This window comes from Belonocnema kinseyi, chromosome 7, assembly GCF_010883055.1.
Source record: "Belonocnema kinseyi isolate 2016_QV_RU_SX_M_011 chromosome 7, B_treatae_v1, whole genome shotgun sequence".
Lineage (NCBI taxonomy): Eukaryota > Metazoa > Arthropoda > Insecta > Hymenoptera > Cynipidae > Belonocnema > Belonocnema kinseyi.
Window position 1 is genome coordinate 42,657,461 of NC_046663.1, and position 20,275 is coordinate 42,677,735.

Here is a 20,275-nt window from a genome sequence, read left to right on the forward strand (position 1 = left end):
GTAAAAAATAATTTTTAAAAATGGAAGTACTACCTTCATTATTGAGTAGACCTGCTCGGTTTTGGTTTTTTGTCGAACCTGCGGACTTGGATCCTGAAGGATGGTAGTTCTTTGTTTTTTCGTTAGGTTCGCCAAAAATCAGAACCGAGCAGATCCTCTTCCTCTGGCGTGGCTGGTAAAATATGGCCATAACTTTATTTGTGAAATCTAAGGCCATTTTTTAAATAATAAGCAAACTATTTAACCGAATGTTTGATTGATATTCAAAGGGTGTAATGAATGAGGTAAAAAACGGGAAGTAATACCTCCATTCCCTATTGAGCAGATCTGCTCGGTTTTGGTTTTTGGCGAATCTGCGTACTTTGATCCTGAAGGGTGGTAGTTTTTCGTTTTCTCGTTAGGTTCGAGAAAAATCATAAACAATCAGATCTGGTGTGGCCGTGAATCGCAAGTTCAGTTACAAGTTTCTAAAAACGTTATTTTTGATATTTATTATCATTTTTTAAATAAGTACCAAATTTTTACTAATATTCAAACGATTTAAAGAATATTCATTTAAAAAAATTGAAGTACTACCTCCATTATTGAGTAGATCTGCTCGGTTTTGGTTTTTGACGAATCTGCGGACTTGGATCCTGAAGGATGGTAGTTTTTCGTTTTCTCGTTAGGTTCGCCAAAAACCAGATCCGAGCAGATCTTCCTTTGGTGTGGCCGGTAAAAAACATGGCCAGTCACAAGTTAAGTTACAAGTTTCTAAGAACTTTTCGACGTCGGAATTTCCAATAGGGTTTAAATAATGAAACCTAATCTGCAATAAAACTTTTTTTCAATCCAGACAATAAGTAAATAAATCTCAATCTGCGTGTTACATAGACGTAAATGTCGCTAGAGATCCGGTTAAAAAAAAGTGGACAACAATGGAAAATGTGCGATTTTCTGCTTCAGAAAAACGATGCAGCTTTGCATAATGCTTATGCATAGGCGATTGTTTTGTCCTAAGGACAGCTTCGTCTGGATGTCTCTTATGGATACGATTGCTACTTGTAAACGCATAAATCTGTGTCACGAATGCTCTTTAAGTCTCGGCTATTATCACATTCACGTTTCACATTCTGGCGGAGAGTTCTTCATATATTTTACATTAATAATATCTGCAAACGATTGTATACGTACATACTTAGTAATATACATTTTTTCACGGCACACAGACAAAATATGCCACTTGTGAACTTCCTCCTAATAGCTCTACAGAAAGGACAATAGGGTTGTTGCCAAAGTCAGATGTCACTTTTCCAATAAATGTAACGTACTATAATAAATTTTAATTGGTTTTCTCTACATTGTCTTAATCAAGATTTTTTAAATATGATTTTATGTTGAAAAAAAATCTCAAAAAATTTGTCAACATTTTTTTTTTTTTGGCTCCGCTGGGATTCTTTTGTAGAGAGAAAAAAATCAATATCAATTTTTACACGGAGAGAAATTTTAAAAGATTAATTTACGGAAATGTGCCTTGATCTTATTCTAACTTTAACGCAAGAACTAAGACCTCGGAACCCGTGCTTTTAAAGCAACGGCCGTTTCCTTAAAGACAAGGGTTTCGAGATCCTTAATCTTGCGCCAAAGCTAAAATAAGATCAAGGAGCAGTTTCGTGAATCAATCTCGTGAAATTTCTCTCCGTGTAGATCTACAAATTAATTCAGGGCCCAAAACACAATATAATAGGCGGCGGCCCTGCGAACTTAACCTAAAAAATGATTAGTGAAGATGAGAAACATTTGAAATGTTGCACCCGTTTTGCATTCCAATTGAAAAAGGCTTCTGAGGTGACGGAAATGATTAGTTCAGCCTTTGGAAAATGCACAATGACACATAAAACTTGTAAAAAGTAGTTTCAGAGATTTTACAATGGTGATTTTTTTAATTGGACGCCATTGCATTTACTCTAATGATTTTTTAGGTTAGGTCCACAGGGTCGCCACTTATTATATTAGCTTTTAAAGCTTAAGGTTCGTCCTTTAAAACTACCCTAGGGCGGGAAAAAATTCTAGTTTTACCAAGAGTGAAATGAAAGTAAAGGCACTGAATTAATTTGTTGGATTAATATAATTTCTTATAAAGATCTGATTAAATTATGAATCTTGAATTAAAGCGGGAGGGGGGAGGATTTAAGACTTTCTTAAGTAAATTTCCTCTTTATAATAATTATTTTTCAAGAATATTCTATTTAACACTTGTTTCGACTGTTGAAAAATACTTTTTATACTATTACATACATATCATTTTTTGTTTAATTTATTTTTCATCATATAATACTTCATATTATTTACGTTTAATAAATATAAAGTGAAGGAGTTAATCATTTTTCAAATGAAAAGAGAAATCATTTTTTTTTAATTGAAAGAAAAATCCATGTTTTTTTTAAATTAAAGGAGAAATCAATTTTTTTAAATTAGAAGAGAAAAAAATCTCTTAATACCCTTTAAAAACTATGTGAATCCCGGAGATCGGTTTGAATTTTCAAAATCACAAAAAAATCCGTTATAATCCTTAAAAATCAATGGAAATACCTTAAAATCTCTATGAATCCTTTAAAGTCCTTGAAAATTCTTTATAATATTCGAAAAATTCGTAAATAAATAGTTACTGATTTGCAGCTAGAATTCAGTCACTGGTTGAAATTAGTAAAAATTTTGACTGATTCAAATTTGTAGAATTTTCGGAATTTCATAAAACATCTTAAAATCTTTTGAAAAATCTGAAATTGTAGTAGATAATTTTTTCAAACTTTGAGCGTACATTTCCCATTTGAAAAATTTAAATATATAGTTCTGATTAAACGCAAATATAAAAAACTAATGATTTTTTGAATGGTTATTATAAAAAATTACAAAATAATTTATTTTACAATACGATTCTATCTTTTCAACTGTTTTTAATTTTCAAGCAATTTCAAATTAATATAATTAACGAATATTCAAATATTGTTTTTGACATTTTTTAATTGAAAAATCGAAATATTTTCAATATTTGGTAATATCTGTTTATTAAAAAAGAATTATGCAATTATTAATAAAAATGAATTATTAACAAAGTAGTGCAGCTTTTAACTGAGGCATTGGATTTTTAACTAAACAAGATCAATTCCCAACAAAAAATGTAATAATTGAAATTTCAATAGACATTTTTTTTTTAAATTTTAAATAAACAATAATTTAATTCATCCTGAAAATACGAATTAGTAACAAAATAGATGAATTCTTAATCAACACAGATTAATTTTCAAATGTCTAAAATTTCAAAAATCATCCTTATCTAATTCACGGTCGTATCCATACGTCATTAGAATATTTTTTGCATTTTCTTTACTATTTTTGATTCAATGTTAAAATTCGAATTTTTTCTAACAATTGTAATTGGTGGGCCAAGGTGACATCAAAGGGATAGGATTTTCCACTAATCGCAGCTTAGATGTCAGTGACTCTCAAATTATTTCTCTGCATGCGCTTTTGATTATTTTGTTCATGTCGTTGCAGCAGTGGTTATTAAGGAATATATTGTTGTTAAGCGAGACTTTTATGAAAGTTATGATTGGGAATCTCAATTTTAATGAGCGTTTTCGCGCTTCCAATTTTTGAACAACATTTTTCTTTAAACAAAGCCACGAAACAGATTTTTAAAAAGTACTCTGAACTTGGCTTCAAATGAACTATTCAAAAGTTATTTGATCTAAAATTGGGAAACAACCCTATTTCACCATTCACGATTTTTTCTTTTTTTAAAGGGATGCATAAAGTTGACGCCATTTTTTACATTGAGATCTCATTGACATTTTGGAATTCCTGACTTTTTCTGATATTTTCAATCCATAAAAAGAAGAAAAAAGAGTAATGTAGCCCCTTCACTAATTAAGAATTCGAAAGATCAGATGTGGATTAACATAAATGAAAAAATTCTTATTTATTGAATAAGAAAAACACAATAATTAAAAAAGTTAACTAGTCTTTCTATTGTTTCAGAAGTCTTGATTGAAAATCTTCAATATTTTTATTCCATATCTGACCGTCAGTCATTCACATCAAAGCTAAATCGTAAAATATAAACTTACTCTCAGTTAAGTTTCGTTGCCGCTTAAATACAAAACTATTCACTGACAATTTTATTCAGACAGTAATTAAAAACTCAGTTTGACAAAATACACAAATTACATCTCTTGCGAGTTTCATAAAAGTATTCCAGATAAATTGTCCAATTCTGATTGCAATTTAGTTTACGCTCAGACCAACAGATTGTTTTCTACAAATTTATGAGCATTTGAATTTTTTCTTTTGTATTTCAAATAAATTCAGTTTTTTTCTTTAAATCATGCTCTTTCGAAATCCGCCGAAAAATTGAAAGAAGATCTAGTTCTGCTTTTTGGCGAACCTAACGACAAAACGAAAAACTAACTTCAGGACCCAAGTCCGCAGGTCCGCCAAAAATCAGAACCGAGCAGATTCTCTTCCTGTGAAGTGGCAATGTGGAAAGAAGATTATTTTTCCTTTTGTAAAGAAGACTTACTATTTTTTTAAACAAATGGAGAAAATTCAGTTGCACTTCCAGTTTCAGTTTTAGGAACAATTCTTTTTAGCCTAAATTGGACAATTGCATCTAGAATACTTACGCGATCATGAAATTTACGACAGTTTATACCGGTGAAAGTGTAAATATTACATCGATGTGCCGTTTATCCATATCGGGCGTCGAGGACATTCGGCAACATACGTAGTCTTTGGAAACGGTGCGCGGATAACTAATTTGAAAAACGATGTTCTCCGCGCGCTATAAACCGCTCTTTTATTACCAGTATAATAATCGCATACCGCTACTCGAGAATACAAGTGTTCGCTCTCGACTATGGATCGCTCTTTAAGGGTAGTGGTTGTACTTGTACTATTTCCTAGAAAAAAACCATTTTACAGCAAAACCTTTACTCTCGTAGATAAGTTACAAGTGCTAATATGCGAGCGAAGTTCATATCTCTTATATTTTATAGAGTTATTATTGTATAACCAAGAAATACAGATACTCGTAATACTGAAATTTTTTTTCTTTTACTTTTCCTATTGAAAATTCCAACTTCGCAAATTGGGAAAATTCGTCGAACATTGGGATCGTACACGACTCCCTTGGCGACGAAGTGTTCTACGCAGTCCCAGTTCACTTCGTTTCTGACGCAGTCCCACCTCACTTTGGAATTTTCAATAGGGTTGTTCCATTAGCGAAATTATTGCTATGATCTTGTGATTACTTAAAAATTTTTGTCGGCTCGTGGGGAAAATCTTTTTGGGAAAATTGTCTATCTTAGAACACTTGCAAATTCGTGAAGCGATATAACAAAATCTATATTGTATTAGTGCTCTTGGCTCCATCCACAGTAAGGATATACACAGGGTAACTTTTGATACCTAATTTTGACTGCTATAAGTGAATTTTTTTTATTTGATGGTATGGACGGCTTTCTCTGGGTTAAGACATGGATGTTTTTAAAATTAAACTTAGAATAAATCTTTTTCAAACTTAAGTTTAACATAAGTAGAATATCCAAATTCTTAAATTTTATTTTCCGTTTTAATTCTTCCAGAAATAATCTCTACTCTGGCTAGATAAATTATAATGATAGATTTTACTGTACAATTATTAATAGATAAAAGATTAAAGAAATTTTGCTAAAGAATTTTTTTAAACTTATGAGTTAAGTGTCATTATAATTAAAATTTGCGTATATTGCACTGAAGAACTAATAAATATAGAGAAAACATGATGAATTTCTCAAATTAAAAAAATGGTTTGAGCTTCCGCTTCTAATATCACAGCTTGAGGGCAGATTAGGAATATTGTTTTTATTTTTTTTTCTTAATTACAATTTTTTACGATCTCACGTATAGCAGTTTTGTTAGTGCACCTTGAAAAGTTCACCCTGTGTGTATATAATATATGCAAGAATGTATGTCTGCATATCTATGTATTGTATACATTTACATATATTTGTGTTTTATGTTACGTGGTGGACCAGCCACCATGGACGTAAATGCGTATTCGTCAAATTCGCCATTTTCAGATCCCATTGATTTTCCAATGATCATTTGATTATCGGAAATGACAAGAAAAAGATTGAGTATCATTCGCATCAAACTCGATCTTTATCAATAAATAAATAGCAAAGTATAAATGTAATTGCAATTACATTCAGTAAATAGTTAATTTGTGTAGGCATTTTTTAGAGGATGTCCACTGGACTGGGAATTTTTTGAGACCCGGAAAAATTTGGAAATGACAGTGAATTAAAAAATATAGATAAATTTCATATCACGTGATATAAATGCATCTTTGAATAAATTCGATTTCAACTCTTTTTTGTGTACGATAAGTTCAATTGCCAAACAAATATAGTTGAATTCTCAACCAAACTAGATTGATTTCCGAAATAAAAAGTTGCATTTTTGTATAAAAAGGATGAAATTTCTAAAAAAAAAAAAGGATTTTTAAATATATTTTAAACTCACTCAATTTTTTCATGCATTATTTTTAATTCTTTCATAATTAAAAAAAAAATATCCTCAAATCTCTCGGATTTTTTTCGACATATTTAATTTTTATTTGATCATTTGAATTTTCCTAGGAATCCTAACAATTTTTTTGTATTTTCTTGAAACCTTTTAAAATTCTTAAAAACCTCTTAAATTTTTTGTTCAAAATCTATATTTAAAAAAAATTTTGTTTAATTTTTTCAAGTTAAAAATTTAATGTTGCAATTTTTGAATATTTTCAAAACCTTTAAATATTTCTGAAAAAGTTTTCTTTAAGATCTTCTACATCCTTTTTCGAAATTATAGGAAATCGTTTCAAAATTTTTTAATTTTATTTTCAAATTAATCAACTGAGTAGAGTTGAGAGCAAATCAGTTTTGATTTTATAACATCAAATTTTTGATATTTTAATAACTGTGAAAAAAGGTTATTGAGTCAGGTAAAAACCGGATGTTTCATAGGTACATTCACTCTAACGGCCATCCTGTATTATTAGAAACCGAAACTCAAAGTTTGAATGGACTTGATAGCAATTTAATACGGGCAAACTGCAAGTTTCTTGAATTTTGTTTGGATTCATACTCCTCCCAGTAATATGTAATTACAAGTCAACTCCTGGTTATATCAGGCAGTAGCGCTCCGAGATTGCAACTCAACAGTCCGGGCCGGATTCCTACTGTCGGTATTTTTTTCGAATGTTTTTTATTCAAATTTTTTTTCATTGCAATTGACTATTTATTTTAATATTTCTTTATATTGTAATATTTTATTTTTATTATATAATTTTCATTTATTATTTATTATTTTTATATTCAATGAAATATCTCATATAGTGTGAAGAATAGAATAGCGAAAATATTGTTGATAAAATTTATTTAGAGTACCACAGGGCTTTAGAAATGAATAATTTTGCTTCATTATATAAATTCCATAAATATAAATAAATATATTCAATAGTTAATTGTAATAAAAAAATCAATAAAAAATCAAATGAAAAAAAAATCCCAGCAGCAGGATTCGAACCGAGACTATGCGGTTGCAAACCCGAAGCTCTACCGCCTGATGTAACCGAAAGTTGAAACTCTCTTATAAATATTTCTTGTAATGAACGTGGATTTTTTAAAAGTCGTTTTTCTCAAGAATGGTTAAAAAGCGTATCTTGTTACTTTAGCATATAACAAGTGTGGTAATTACCTATTACTGAGAAAAGAGTATGAATAAAAAAATTTGAAGGTTATAGGTTCCCCTTGAAGGTCCATGGAAATCATCTATAAATACTATTTATCTAAAGAGGAAGTAGATAAAACAGTTGTCTACATCGGTTTTTGCTTTCGTGACATAATTGTGTGTGCTTGTCATGCCTGCTGAAGAAAATCTGCTCGGTTCTGCTTTTGGGCGAACCTAACGAAAAAAATAAAAACTACCATCCTCCATATCCCAAGTTCATTCCAGAAAAATGCCAAAAAAGTAAACAAAAAAAATTGATCAAAAGTATGCTGATTCTACATAGTTTTGAGTTGTGAGTAAAAAGACACACCGTAGAATGAGAATACAGTTTATGCTATAGTTTCACACTAGAAGTATCCTCATTTTCAGAAAAAAATCTCATTTCCAGAACATAAAAACTGAACTGCAACAAAGATGATACTGATTTTTTTCTGGGATGGTAGCTTCTAGTTTTGACGTTAGGTTCGCATGGTAAACTACTAAAGAAAACACCGATGTAGAAAACTGTTTTATCTACTCCCTTTTTAGATAAATAGTAGAATAACCCACCACTGCGATGGTAGTGTTATCGTGATGCCTCCAATAGGGCGCATTTCCTTTTTTTTTATATTTACATAAAAAATAGTTTTTTCTCCTAAAAAATGGCCTTTACCGCGAGTCTATCTACTCTTTAGATTATGTATAAAAAAAACTAGTAAAAATTCCGTCTCCATTTAGCCTCAGTCCATGAAATCCGATTTTACCGATGCTTTCCAAGGGCCTTAAGACTATTTCGAATTGTACTCGTACGATAAAGCAATGGAGAGCTGCTGGTGTAGTTGGAAGTGCTAATGTAATTCAGCCAATAGCAAGGAGTGAATTTTGTAATTGCAATACATCACGCATACACTGACAAAGTGTTATACGAATCATACTTTATCCTAGGAACAAGAACAATGGACAGCACTCAACGATTGACACCAACGCGAACCGACCGATCTCCTTGAGATCGCCTCGTCGGTACAAGTACAACATGGCGACATGCGTACAATCGTACATACGAAACGGTGCCAGTGTACAATATACATATACATGTACATGTACATATATTATACTTCTATTTTCGATTCGCAGATCCCGACGATTTTTTAAGGTACCCAGGATTGGTCCACGCAGAATCTCACTTCGCGTGTTGCTTGGGTAAATGTCGTTTCATGTGAAGTGCGAGATGATCGCTTCGCGCGAATGATCGCTCACACACTGCACATTTGAACGGTTTTGCGCCCGTGTGTTTCCGATAATGTCGGGTCAATTCATCGCTTCGCGCAAATCTCCATTCACATTCGGGCCATTGGCACTGGTATGGCTTCTCTCCTGAAATCAGAAAATATTAAACATTTTTATTTCATTCAGTTACTTTAATTCTTTGTTATATCATTCTTGATATAATTCTTTATATATAAGCTGAAACAAAAATGATCCTGCTGTTTTTCTGTTATAGTAGTTTTTCGTTTTAACGTTAGGTTCGCAATTATATATAATATCCATTTGTTTTATACAATTTTTGAGTAAAATGAATGTTATATATAATACTTCACACTGGTATATGAACCATATATAATGTTTACGCCTGGGTATATCTAACAAATTTGAGAAAACATATTAAAAGAGTATCATACAAATTTTCAAGTACAGTGAAGTTCTTCTATAATGCCGATTTTGGGACTGACAGTGAGTCGGAACTAACTCATTATAGCGCGCTCCGCTTTGTTGGTTCACGCCTGATTGCTTGCCTGAATGACAACCGCAGACCCCGCGCACCACTTGTTACACCTACCTGCAGCGCGGCGTCAATTCTAGGAAAAAATATAGAAGGGAGGACTATTGAAGGGTTTCACTGTATTAAACTTATGTATTGTCCGAAATCAAGATGTGTGCAATGGAAAATTAACTTTATTTTTTAAGCAAGATTTCCAGCTCTCTAACCTAATATTTTAAAAGGGTCCAAAATAAACTTTAAAGTTTATTTAGAATTTTATTCTTTAGTCTATAAATGATCAAAACTATTACTTATTTATCGCAGTCTCTCACAGTCTTTTCCATATTTTTCCTAACCTTTTTTTTTCTTTGAATTAATAGAACCCACTAAGAAAATATAACTATTTTTGGGTCAATGTTCATTCTTGTCAGCAAAAAAGTTTACTGTCACATTTTTCTTAAGAATTCAACAACTTTGTTGAAAAGTCATACTTTGTTGTAGTAAGTTGATTATTTAATAGCCCTCCCTTTTATAACCCTTCCAAGAAGCTGCACACAGGGCGCGAGCAGTTTCAGTTGTCACTTAAACGAGCACTCAAGCGTGAACAAACAAAAGCGGTGCGGACTATAATGAGTTAGCTCCCACTCACCGGCAGCCCCAAAATCAGCGCAATACAAGAATTTGACTGTATTTGGTTGAAAATTAGTGTTTGTTGATTAAATCTAACTGTTTTTTATTATCAATTAAAAACTTTTTCGTGAAATATCAGCTATTACATTTTTTGTTGAAAATTCATCCGAAAATTCATCGTTGACAATTTTACTCGTACTACTTGGTTCAAAGTTAAAATTCATTCCTAAAAGTTAAGTTTTTTGTTCGAACATTCGAAATTTTTATTGAAAATTCGTTTTTTGTTTTGTTTTGTTAAAAATTAAATTTTCAACTGACAGTTAAACTATTTTGTTATAAATTAAACTGATTAGTTGAAAATAACCTTTTTTTTTAAATTCACGTTATCAAATCTATTTGGATAAATGTGTGTGTATTTTTTTTAAATTCTACTGTTTCGTAGAAAATTTAACAATTTGGTATAAAATTAAACTATTTGATTAAACAGTAAATTTTTGGGTTGAAAAAAAAAATTTTGGTTTGAAATTTCAACTTTTTGGTAGATAATTCGTCTTTTTCGCTTTAAAATTATATAGTTTTGTTGAAAATTAATGTATTTTGTTCAAAATTCTTCTTTTTTAGTAGAACATTAATCTTTTTGGGCGAAAGTTCATCTTTTTAATTTAGATTGTTTAACCTTGTATATTGGGTAAATTAGAATTTTTTATAGAACATCAATCTTCTTGGTCGAAAATTCATCGTTTCGCTGAAGTTTTTTTTCAACGTTTTTTTTTATCAAAGTTTTTATCTGAAAATTCAACGATTCCATTTTTGACTCAAACTTTCCCTGTATACTGTATAAGTTAAAAAGTCGTGTATTTTGTTGAAAAGTGGTATTTTTGGTAGAAAATTAATATTCCTTGTTGAAAATTTAACTATTTGGTAGAAAATTCATATATTTTGTTCTAAAAAGTCGTCTTTTTGGGAAAAAAATGATTCTTGTTTGTTGAATGTTCAAATATTTCGTTTAGAATTTGACTATCTTGTTTTAAATTCATCTTTCATTATTGGAAATAATCTCTTCCAATGAAAGTTCATCTTTTCCGATTTAAAACTCTAATGTTTTCTAACAAATTCGACTTTTTATCTTAAAACTTCACTCTTTTGGTGAAAATTAATCTTTAATGGTAGAAAAGTCATCTTTCTTGGTTGAAAAGGATCTTTTGTCTTAAAAATTTAAATATTTGATTGTATTTTAATCTTTATTGTTTGAAAACTAGATCATTTGATTGAAAACACATCTTTTAATGTTCTAATTATAACTATTTAAAAAAAACTTAATTATTTTTGGTAAATTAAACTTTTTAGTTAAAGCCATATTTTTTTCGAAAATTCAACTATGTTGTTAACAATTCATAGTTTTGGATTGAACAGTCATCATTTATGTAACTTTTTTGTAACTGTTTTGAAAAACTCGTTTCTTGTACTGGAAAGTTCGTCTGTTTGGTTGTTAATTTTGATTGAAAATTATTTTTCTTTTTTGAACATTTACTTCTTTGGGTGGAAAATCTTTTTGTCTGAAAATTTAACTATTTTGTTGAAAGTGCAATTTATTTCTCCTCGAAATCTTAGGCATTTAAAGTGTTTCGTATTGAATTCAATACATTATCACCATTAATTTTATTTAAAAGAATTTGTAAATGTAAAATCCGTCCTAAGCCAACGGCTATGCTGCTTTCTGTCAGGGGGGGGGGGGAGGTTAAAAATTGGTAACATAGTTTGCGGATGACCAATAGCTGAAATTTTTTTTTCTGTGTGACAAGAAATCGGCTTGGCGCCGCCAGGCCTTACAGGGATACGTATAATTAGAAAGCAAAAAAAAAACGCTTCTTTGTGAATTTTCGTTTGAAGATGGGTTTTATTTATTATAGACATTATATTCTAGATTTTGAATAACATCTGTTTCAAATAGTTACAGTAATTTTTTATGTAGACATATTAAAAAACAAGCGAGTTGTTGTTGATTTTCCAGAGATCTTTAAAAAAAAGGTATAGTCATGCGGTGAACCATGTTACTCATGACTGGCTTATCTAATACAAAAAATACAAAGAGGTGAATTTTTATCAAAATTTAAATTTCCTTAAAAATGGCGGATGTTTGAATTTTTTTTTTTTGAAAAAAATGTCTTGATTTTCAATCAAACAAATAATAATGTACTAAATTTAAATATCGCGACGATAAGTACACCAAATTTATGTAACGAATAACTGGTAAAAATTTGGTAAAGATCGGTTAAGCCGATACGGAGCTAGAGCTTTCATCGATTCGAAACCACATTTTCAAAGAAAACTCTGGAAAATCAACTACAACTCGCTTGTTTTCTAATATTTCGAAATGAAAAAAATGTCTGCACTACTTGAAACATATGCTTTTCGAATTGCATAACATAAACCTACAATAAATAAAACCCATCTTCAAAAAATATTTACAAAAAGATTTGTTTCAAGTATACGTACCCCCTTAAAAAACGACAGGCCTCGACTACATCAGCGGTTGAAACTTTTATCGAGCATACATTTTTCTTAGTGAAGACCTTTAATAAACAACCTAATATGGAGAGGATGAAACAGTAAATGTCAATAGTTGACTTCGATTCCCAGGAGTGAGCAGAATCCTCGGAATACATTTTTAGCAAATTCATTTCGCAAAGTAATTCAAGTAGGGGAGAGAGAGAGAGAGAGAAAAAAAGAGAGATCTGAATTCACAGAGTTCACGAGGTGCATACCTAGAACAAGTAGAGTGCCCTGGAGTTGGTTGAAATAAGCCGAAGTGCACGCGAATCCGAGCGACGCCGACGAATGCAACTCGCGCGATTAGGTAATGTTGCTTAGAAGTCAATAAAAACAGAATCGTGATCATTTCCAGTCGCTATAAGCTATTCGCTATCCCCTATTCGCTAACCTTCTAGTAGCGAATGTATAGTGATCTTTCAAGAATATATGTGTATACGCGCAGAGCGCGGGCGTGCGACTGTGACCGAAGCGAGGACCTTAAGGTCAAGACACATTGAGAAGCGCGACGCAACTTCGGCATATGTTGGAAACAGAAAATCTAACAATTGCTTTTACTTTTATCGCTCTTGTCATTGAAAGTTAATGCGAAGTCGTTGCAATAACATTCCCTTGCCACAGGGACCGCAATTTCTCCCAGTTGCGTAATCATTACTGTTATTTCACTACTTTATATTACAATTTCCCCACCTCCTTCCCGATTTTATTTCATATTTATTTAGTTCTTTCATGCCTATTATTATTCCCAATTCTAATATTTATTAAAAATAATAATAACCATTCAAGAACCCTTTCTTTCCCCTGCTTTTCCCTTAAATTTAAAAATTACCCTTAAATATCTATAACGCGGAGAATTCTGACCTTTTTTTATATTCTTTTTACAAAGTTACGATTCATTTCTCAAGAATTATAAACAGAAATTTAGACTTTAGATAACAAGGCACTTTCAAAGTACATCAGATTTCGAGATTTTGAAGATTTCAGAAAGATTTTATGAAAATTTCTAAGATATTACAGATAATCGTTCAAGCAGGGTAATAGTCAGCTGATTAGTCCCAACTAATGTAAAATTTCCCTTGTTACAGGCCTGTAACGTGCTGCCTCTAGCGGAGTATGCTGGAGGTATCTGCGATTCAACGCGGAAAGTTTACCTCAGGTTTGAGTTTTTACCTCGCGTTTTTTCTATGAAAATATTTCAAAATATTAAAAATATTAAAGATAATACTACATTACAATTAATATATACTAATAATATTAATTAAATTAATAATATTAATAATATTAATATTAAAGATTTTTTAATTCATATAGTTTGTGGAATAGTTGCTAAAAAATAGCCCACATAATATACAAACAAAAAATGATTGGATTCCCGACAAAAAAGATCATTTTCATCCGAGGAAAATGAATTTTCCTCCAAAAAAGGTAATCCTTATAGTACTTAACAAAATATTTTTTTATACTAATTTAATGATGAAAAAAGTTAAAGCTCTCTATAGACTTCACTGCTATTATGTTATTCGTTTGAAATTCATCTATTTCGTTTAAAAAGTGTACTATTTGATTTAAAATTTAATTATTTTCTTGAAAATGCTGACAATGTGTTTAAAATTTCATTTTTTTAAATAAAAAATCCAACTACTTGCTACAAAGCTCAACTACTTTGTTAAAAATTGATATTATTGGTTAAAGATTGATTTCTTCAGTTGAAAATTTAATTTATTTGTTTAAAATTCTTTTAATTTTTGTTTAAAAATGAAATTTTCAACTGAAAATTTAACTATCCCATTTCCTTTGTTAAACTATTACCTTCTTTTATTAGTTTAAAATTCAACTACTTTGTTGAAAATTCATCTTTTTCAGTTGAAAAGTCCAGTATTCGATTGAAAATTAATTTATTTTGTTGATAATTTAGGTTTTTCTGTAGAAATTTTCTTCTTGGTTAAAAAATCAACTTTTTGGTTGAAAATTCAGCTACTTTATAGAAAATTCATCTTTTAGGCCTAAAACTTCAACAATTTGGTAGAAAATTCCACTATTTGGTTGAAAATAACTATTTGAGTGGAAGCTTCTAATGTGTCCCCTAAGGGTTTACATTTTTCTTACACCTTCTCTATTCCTTTACACACCCTCCACACACTTACTTGGTGGTGGAAGGGGGACCTACAGTTTAAGGTGGGTTCCGAACCACCAAGAGCAACAGCCTTAAGTACTTAGAGAAAATCTTTTTAGCTAGGCTAGTGTTCACCGCATGGGCCACCGAGACTCTTCCAGAGTGCGAGGCGGGAATCGAACCCGCAAGCCGAAGGAGTGGGTCCAAAGCCTACGCTTTAGTCCCCACGACCATCGTCCCACTTAAATAACTATTTTAAATTTCAAATTTTTGATTGAAAATTAAACTACTTTTTCAGAAAATTTAACTATTTGATTATAAATCCAATTATTTATTTAAAAAATTTGTCTTCTGATCAAATTTAGTTAAAAATTTATTCTTTATCTGAAAATGTAGCTATTCCATTTCTGGTAAAAAACTCATCTATTTAATTGAAACTTTGGCTACTTGGGAAAAATATGTATCTTATATGTTTAAAATTCATCATTCCAACTAGTCATGATACAACTATTTTGTTGAAATTTTGTCTATTTTATTATAATAAAACTAGATGAAAATAAGTTTTTAATCTGAAAAATAATCCATTTTTTCCAAATTTACCATTTTATTTAAGGATTCAAAAACTTTGTTACATTTTTTATTGTTTAATTTTACGAGTTGATAGTTCTTTTTTATTAGTTGAAGATTAGCTTTCTAACTGCAAATTTAACTATTTAATTGGAAATTCAGCTGCTTGGTAAATTATTCAACTATTTTATTAAAAGGTCAATTATATTGTGGAAAATTCAACTGTTTTGTTAATGATTCGTTCTTTTGGATTAAAAATTCATCTATCTTGGTTCAAAATTTATCTCTTGGCTGAAAATGAATTTTTTGCCGAGAAGTAAGTTTCTAAGTTAAAAATTTAACTATTCAATTTCTGGCGGAAACTTTTATTTTTCATGTTGAAACTTCAACTATTTGGTTGTAAATTCATGTCTTTTGGTGAAACTTAATCTTTCGGTTTAATTATTTTGTTGAAAATTCAACTGTTTTGTTTAAGTCACCTTTTTTGGCTTGAAAATTTAACTGCTTTCTCGAAAATTCGTCCTTTTGGATTGAAAACACAATTTTTTAGTTGAAAATGAAATTACCAATTTTTTTGGTGTCGATAATATTAGTCTTGAATGTGTCAAACGGATTGAAATTCGATTTTTTTTATCCCGGAAGCGCTGTAGGTAATGCTCCAAGTGTTGTAACAGCCAGCAGGGTAACTGCAGAGTTGCCCAAAGAAATCTATGAGTCCCCACAGTGAGCTTACCCCAATCGCAGTTATCCTGCTGTTACCCCACTTCGCGCATTAACACCCCCCATTTAAAGTGTCACATCTAAAATGTGGGCGCTACCTTAAAGCTAAGAATAAAATAATATAGTTTACGGTGTGGAATGTGCTTAAAGTTATACACCAGAGAGAATTAATCCAGTTTGTATATGTTACTCCCTTTCAGTTGAGCGTTCTCACTTTCATCTTCTGATTCACACCGCACTTAGTGCCATATTCATATCGGATTTTCTGGCACACGTTGAACGTGCCAGTTTCGCGTGAATTAAATGTCACTCGCGACCTGGGGATATAGGATAGAAACCCTAGTACCTTAATGTGAATTTTTAATCGAAAAAATGTGAGGCTATGATTTTTGAGCGGACTATCGGCCCATCGCGATATCGACCGTAAAGGAAGTCATTAGAGAACAAAGCGTTGTTCTTTGCGATAGATACAATCCCACTTCAAGATGCCGCGGTGACCTTTAACTGTACCGCATGCCGCAACGTTCACCTGTAGGCTACTACATTAGAAAGGAATGTGCCTACATGATTTTCACCGACTTATTCGTACTGAATGTTAATCAAACGAAAAATAATTCCCTTGCCTGCTCGATAAGGTTTCCAGACAGATAACGAGTAATTATTTACCGTCGGGAGTTTCATGTGAAACATGCAAGAGAGAGGGAAAACAGAACAAACTTTTTCCGATTATTTCTAACGGTTGATTGGATTACATAATGGAAAATAAAGTAAATAAAACATCAAGACCTTTTCCCATTAGCATAGCGTGGAAACGATTATAAGGCTATAAAGAAAACTATGAATGAAAGTATGAAGCACTCAGGTATTGTATGTGACGTGGAGCGAAGAAACCAGCCTTAGGGATGAAAATGAGTTTACAAGAAAAGAAAAATCAAAGCAGTAGGAAGACGAACATGTAGCAAATGGGCCATTGTTTGAACAAAGTTGAGCGGTTAGTGTTTGTGTAATTGTTGAAGAAATGTGAATGAGAACAACCGCAACTATGGTCAAACATTAAAGATATAAAAGAATAATAATACACCAAAGTCTCGCTTCCAGTCAAGTGTCGGGGGTTGCCTTCAAATGGCCTCGGACTGATTTCGGGGGGATAGAAACGTAAACATTGAGGGCCGCCTGACTCGTTTCCAAATGGAATATATATAATTTCGCAACCGCTCTCGCTCTGCTCTCCGGAGAAACTTTGGAAGCCCGCAGTTCTAGGAAAGCAAAAACGAGGTGACTGAAAGCGAGATTTTGGTGTAATATCATGTGTTATTTTTATGTTTTGTTACGAATTATTAAAAAAATGGAAAAAGGCCTGGAAAAACAATTAGAAAAACTGTAGCACGACCCGTGAGAGTGTTGGTGCAAGAATCGAGCGCGGTGTGAAAAAAATCACCTTCCAACTATGAGCTCTAGAAAATTCAATTCTGATGGTGGAACAATGAGGCTTTTTTTATTCTATGGGGGAAATCTTTAGCATTCAGTATCAGTAGAAGCGGGAAAATCAATTTTTTGCTTCTAAGACTGAATTATTTTTTCCACGTCACTAAAGTTTTTCAATGTATTCCACAGGCAGCGCGGAGCAAAAAAAAATCACCTCCCAACTGCGAGCTTAAGAAAATTCAATTTTGATTGTGGAGTAATGTGGATTTTTTATACAGGCGAAACCATCAACATTCAGAATCAATCAAAACCGAAAAATCAAAGTTTTTGTGCTAAGGCTGATTTATTCGTTCCACGGCACGTATATTAATAAGGGCGGACGAAAAAATTCAAAATTATTAGATTAATTGGTAATAGCACTAAAAAGTTTCCTCGAGGTGTCACACAAGAATACAGGCGATGGCGATTTTTTAATCGATAGGAGAAATATTTATCATTCAGAATCAATAAAAACCTGAAAATCGATTTTTTTATCCTATAAAGCTGGGTCTTCATTCCACGTCACATATATACTCACAAAATATAAATTTTCCTCAATATTCTTTCGACATTCTCAAATATTCTTGATATTCTTGATTCCTTCCCACCCGTTCAGAAATGGTTCATACGGGCATGACTGCTTAGGTTTTGATTCCCCCGATTTAGGATCAAGGCTATTTGCAGACAACCCCAGACAGTGTCCTCAGACAGGTGGTATAATTATCAATTATTCAAATGAAAATCAATAATTATTATAAATAATGCGTCCACATCAGAAATTATGTTAAATTAAATAAATTAAATAAATTAAATAATAGCTCATTGTAAAAACAAGGATTCTCAACAAAATACATACCTTTTTAACAAATTAGTTACATCTTCAACCATGAAGGTTTACTTCAAACTAAATAAACGAATATTCGAAAAAAATCCCATGTATTTTGAACTAAATAGTTTAAACAATGGATGTAATGTTAATCCAAGTTTTATTTGAATTTTATTAAATTTATATTTGTTTCGTTTCTAAAAAATTTATAACTGAATAATTTAATTTTTATACTAAGAAGATCAATTTTAAACAAAAATGTAATAGTTACATTTTCATTTAAGAAAATTATTTTTTAATTAAACAAAACGAATTTTCTACAAAACAGTTGATTTTTCAGTTTAAAAAATTATTTTTAAATTTAGAAATATGAATTTCCAACTAAAATGATGAATCTTTAACCAAAAAAAAGTAAATTTTAAGAAATTAGTTTAACTTTCAAGCAAGGAGTTGAATTTTCAACAAAAATGGGCGAATTTCCTACGAGACATGTTACCGTTGATATTAAAAAAAAAATTCAATTAAAAATAGAAAACAGTCGGATTTTACAACAAAAAACGAAGTTTAAACAAAATACTTTAATCTTCATCTAAAATAGATTAATTTTCAACCAGTTACATTTTTAATACAAAAAATCGAGTTTCTATAAAAAAAGACTAATTTTTAAAGAAATACATACATTTTCAACCAAATAGTTAAATTTTCTACCAAACTGTTGTATTTTCAAGTCACAATGGAGATTTTTCTATAAAACAGTTCAACAAAAACTTTAATTTTTTATTCAATTAATAATTCAATTTACTACTAAATTGTTGCATTTTTAAGCCAAAAATATGAGTTTTCTAGAGAAAAATTGAATTTTATACCAAAAAGTTATTTCCAACCACAACAGATTAATTGTTATGGATGAATTTTCAAATAAAAAATATTTAAATAGAACCAGAAATAGTTACATTTTCAACCAATGAGTTACATTTTTAAAAAAGTAATAGAATTATTGCCTAAATATTTTAGCTTTAAACTAAATAGCTAAATGTTCAACCAAGAAAATTATTTTCAACCAAAAGAAAATTTTTCAAAAAAATACAGGAATTTTTAACAAAATATACTAGTTTTGAATAAAAACGTTGGAGTTTTAACCACAAAGATTAAGTTTCTACTAGAAAAGACAATATTTTAACAAAATACAAGAACTTATTATAAGAAAGTTGCATTTTTTACCAAGAAACGTGACAGTTTTACAAAAGGAGATGATTTTTTAACAAAAATTTTCATTTGCATCCAAAAAGTTTAATTTTCTACTAAATTTTGCATTTTTTCATAAAAAAAAACATTTTCTACAGAAACATTAATTTTAAACCCGGAACTATTAAATTTAAACGAAAACATCCATTTACAACCAAAGAAATGAAATTTAAACAAAACAGTGTATGTATGCTATATGTGTGTATATATGTATGCATATGTATGGATGTGTACATATACACATTTTAAAAATTTTTTCAATTTCTTATTTCAAATTTAAACTCAATTACGCGCTTCCACATCAGTGGTTTTCAATGGAAACTTGCCTATTACATCATCGTTCATTACGTATTCTTCATGTATTTCTGAAACTGTCAATTTCTGTTCGTCTGTCCTAACCTACGCTAATTTGTTTTTCTCATACAAATTTAAAAAAATGTAGTTCTAATCGAGTGAAGTCTCGAAAAATTTTTTGAGACTTCTAAAAAATGACTAAATTTTAATTAATTTTTTAAAACAATTTACTGAAATGTTACTTTTTTGACTGAAAATTGATCTGTTTGACTATTTTAAACTATCATCAACTCAGGTAACAATGTATTTAAATCTACGTAATTATCCATCA

At 30.6% G+C, this 20,275-nt stretch overlaps 1 protein-coding gene across 1 annotated transcript in view; it reads right to left on the reverse strand.

The window, feature by feature from the left end:
* Positions 1 to 8,916: 8,916 nt before the first annotated feature.
* LOC117176432 (dendritic arbor reduction protein 1-like) overlaps positions 8,917 to 20,275 on the reverse strand; it is a 177,104-nt gene continuing 165,745 nt past the window's right edge. Inside the window, exon 4 of the mRNA XM_033366672.1 lies at positions 8,917 to 9,150. Within this exon, the coding sequence (XP_033222563.1) occupies positions 8,957 to 9,150 (194 nt within the window). The 3' untranslated portion in view covers positions 8,917 to 8,956. The remainder of the gene's footprint in view (positions 9,151 to 20,275) is intronic.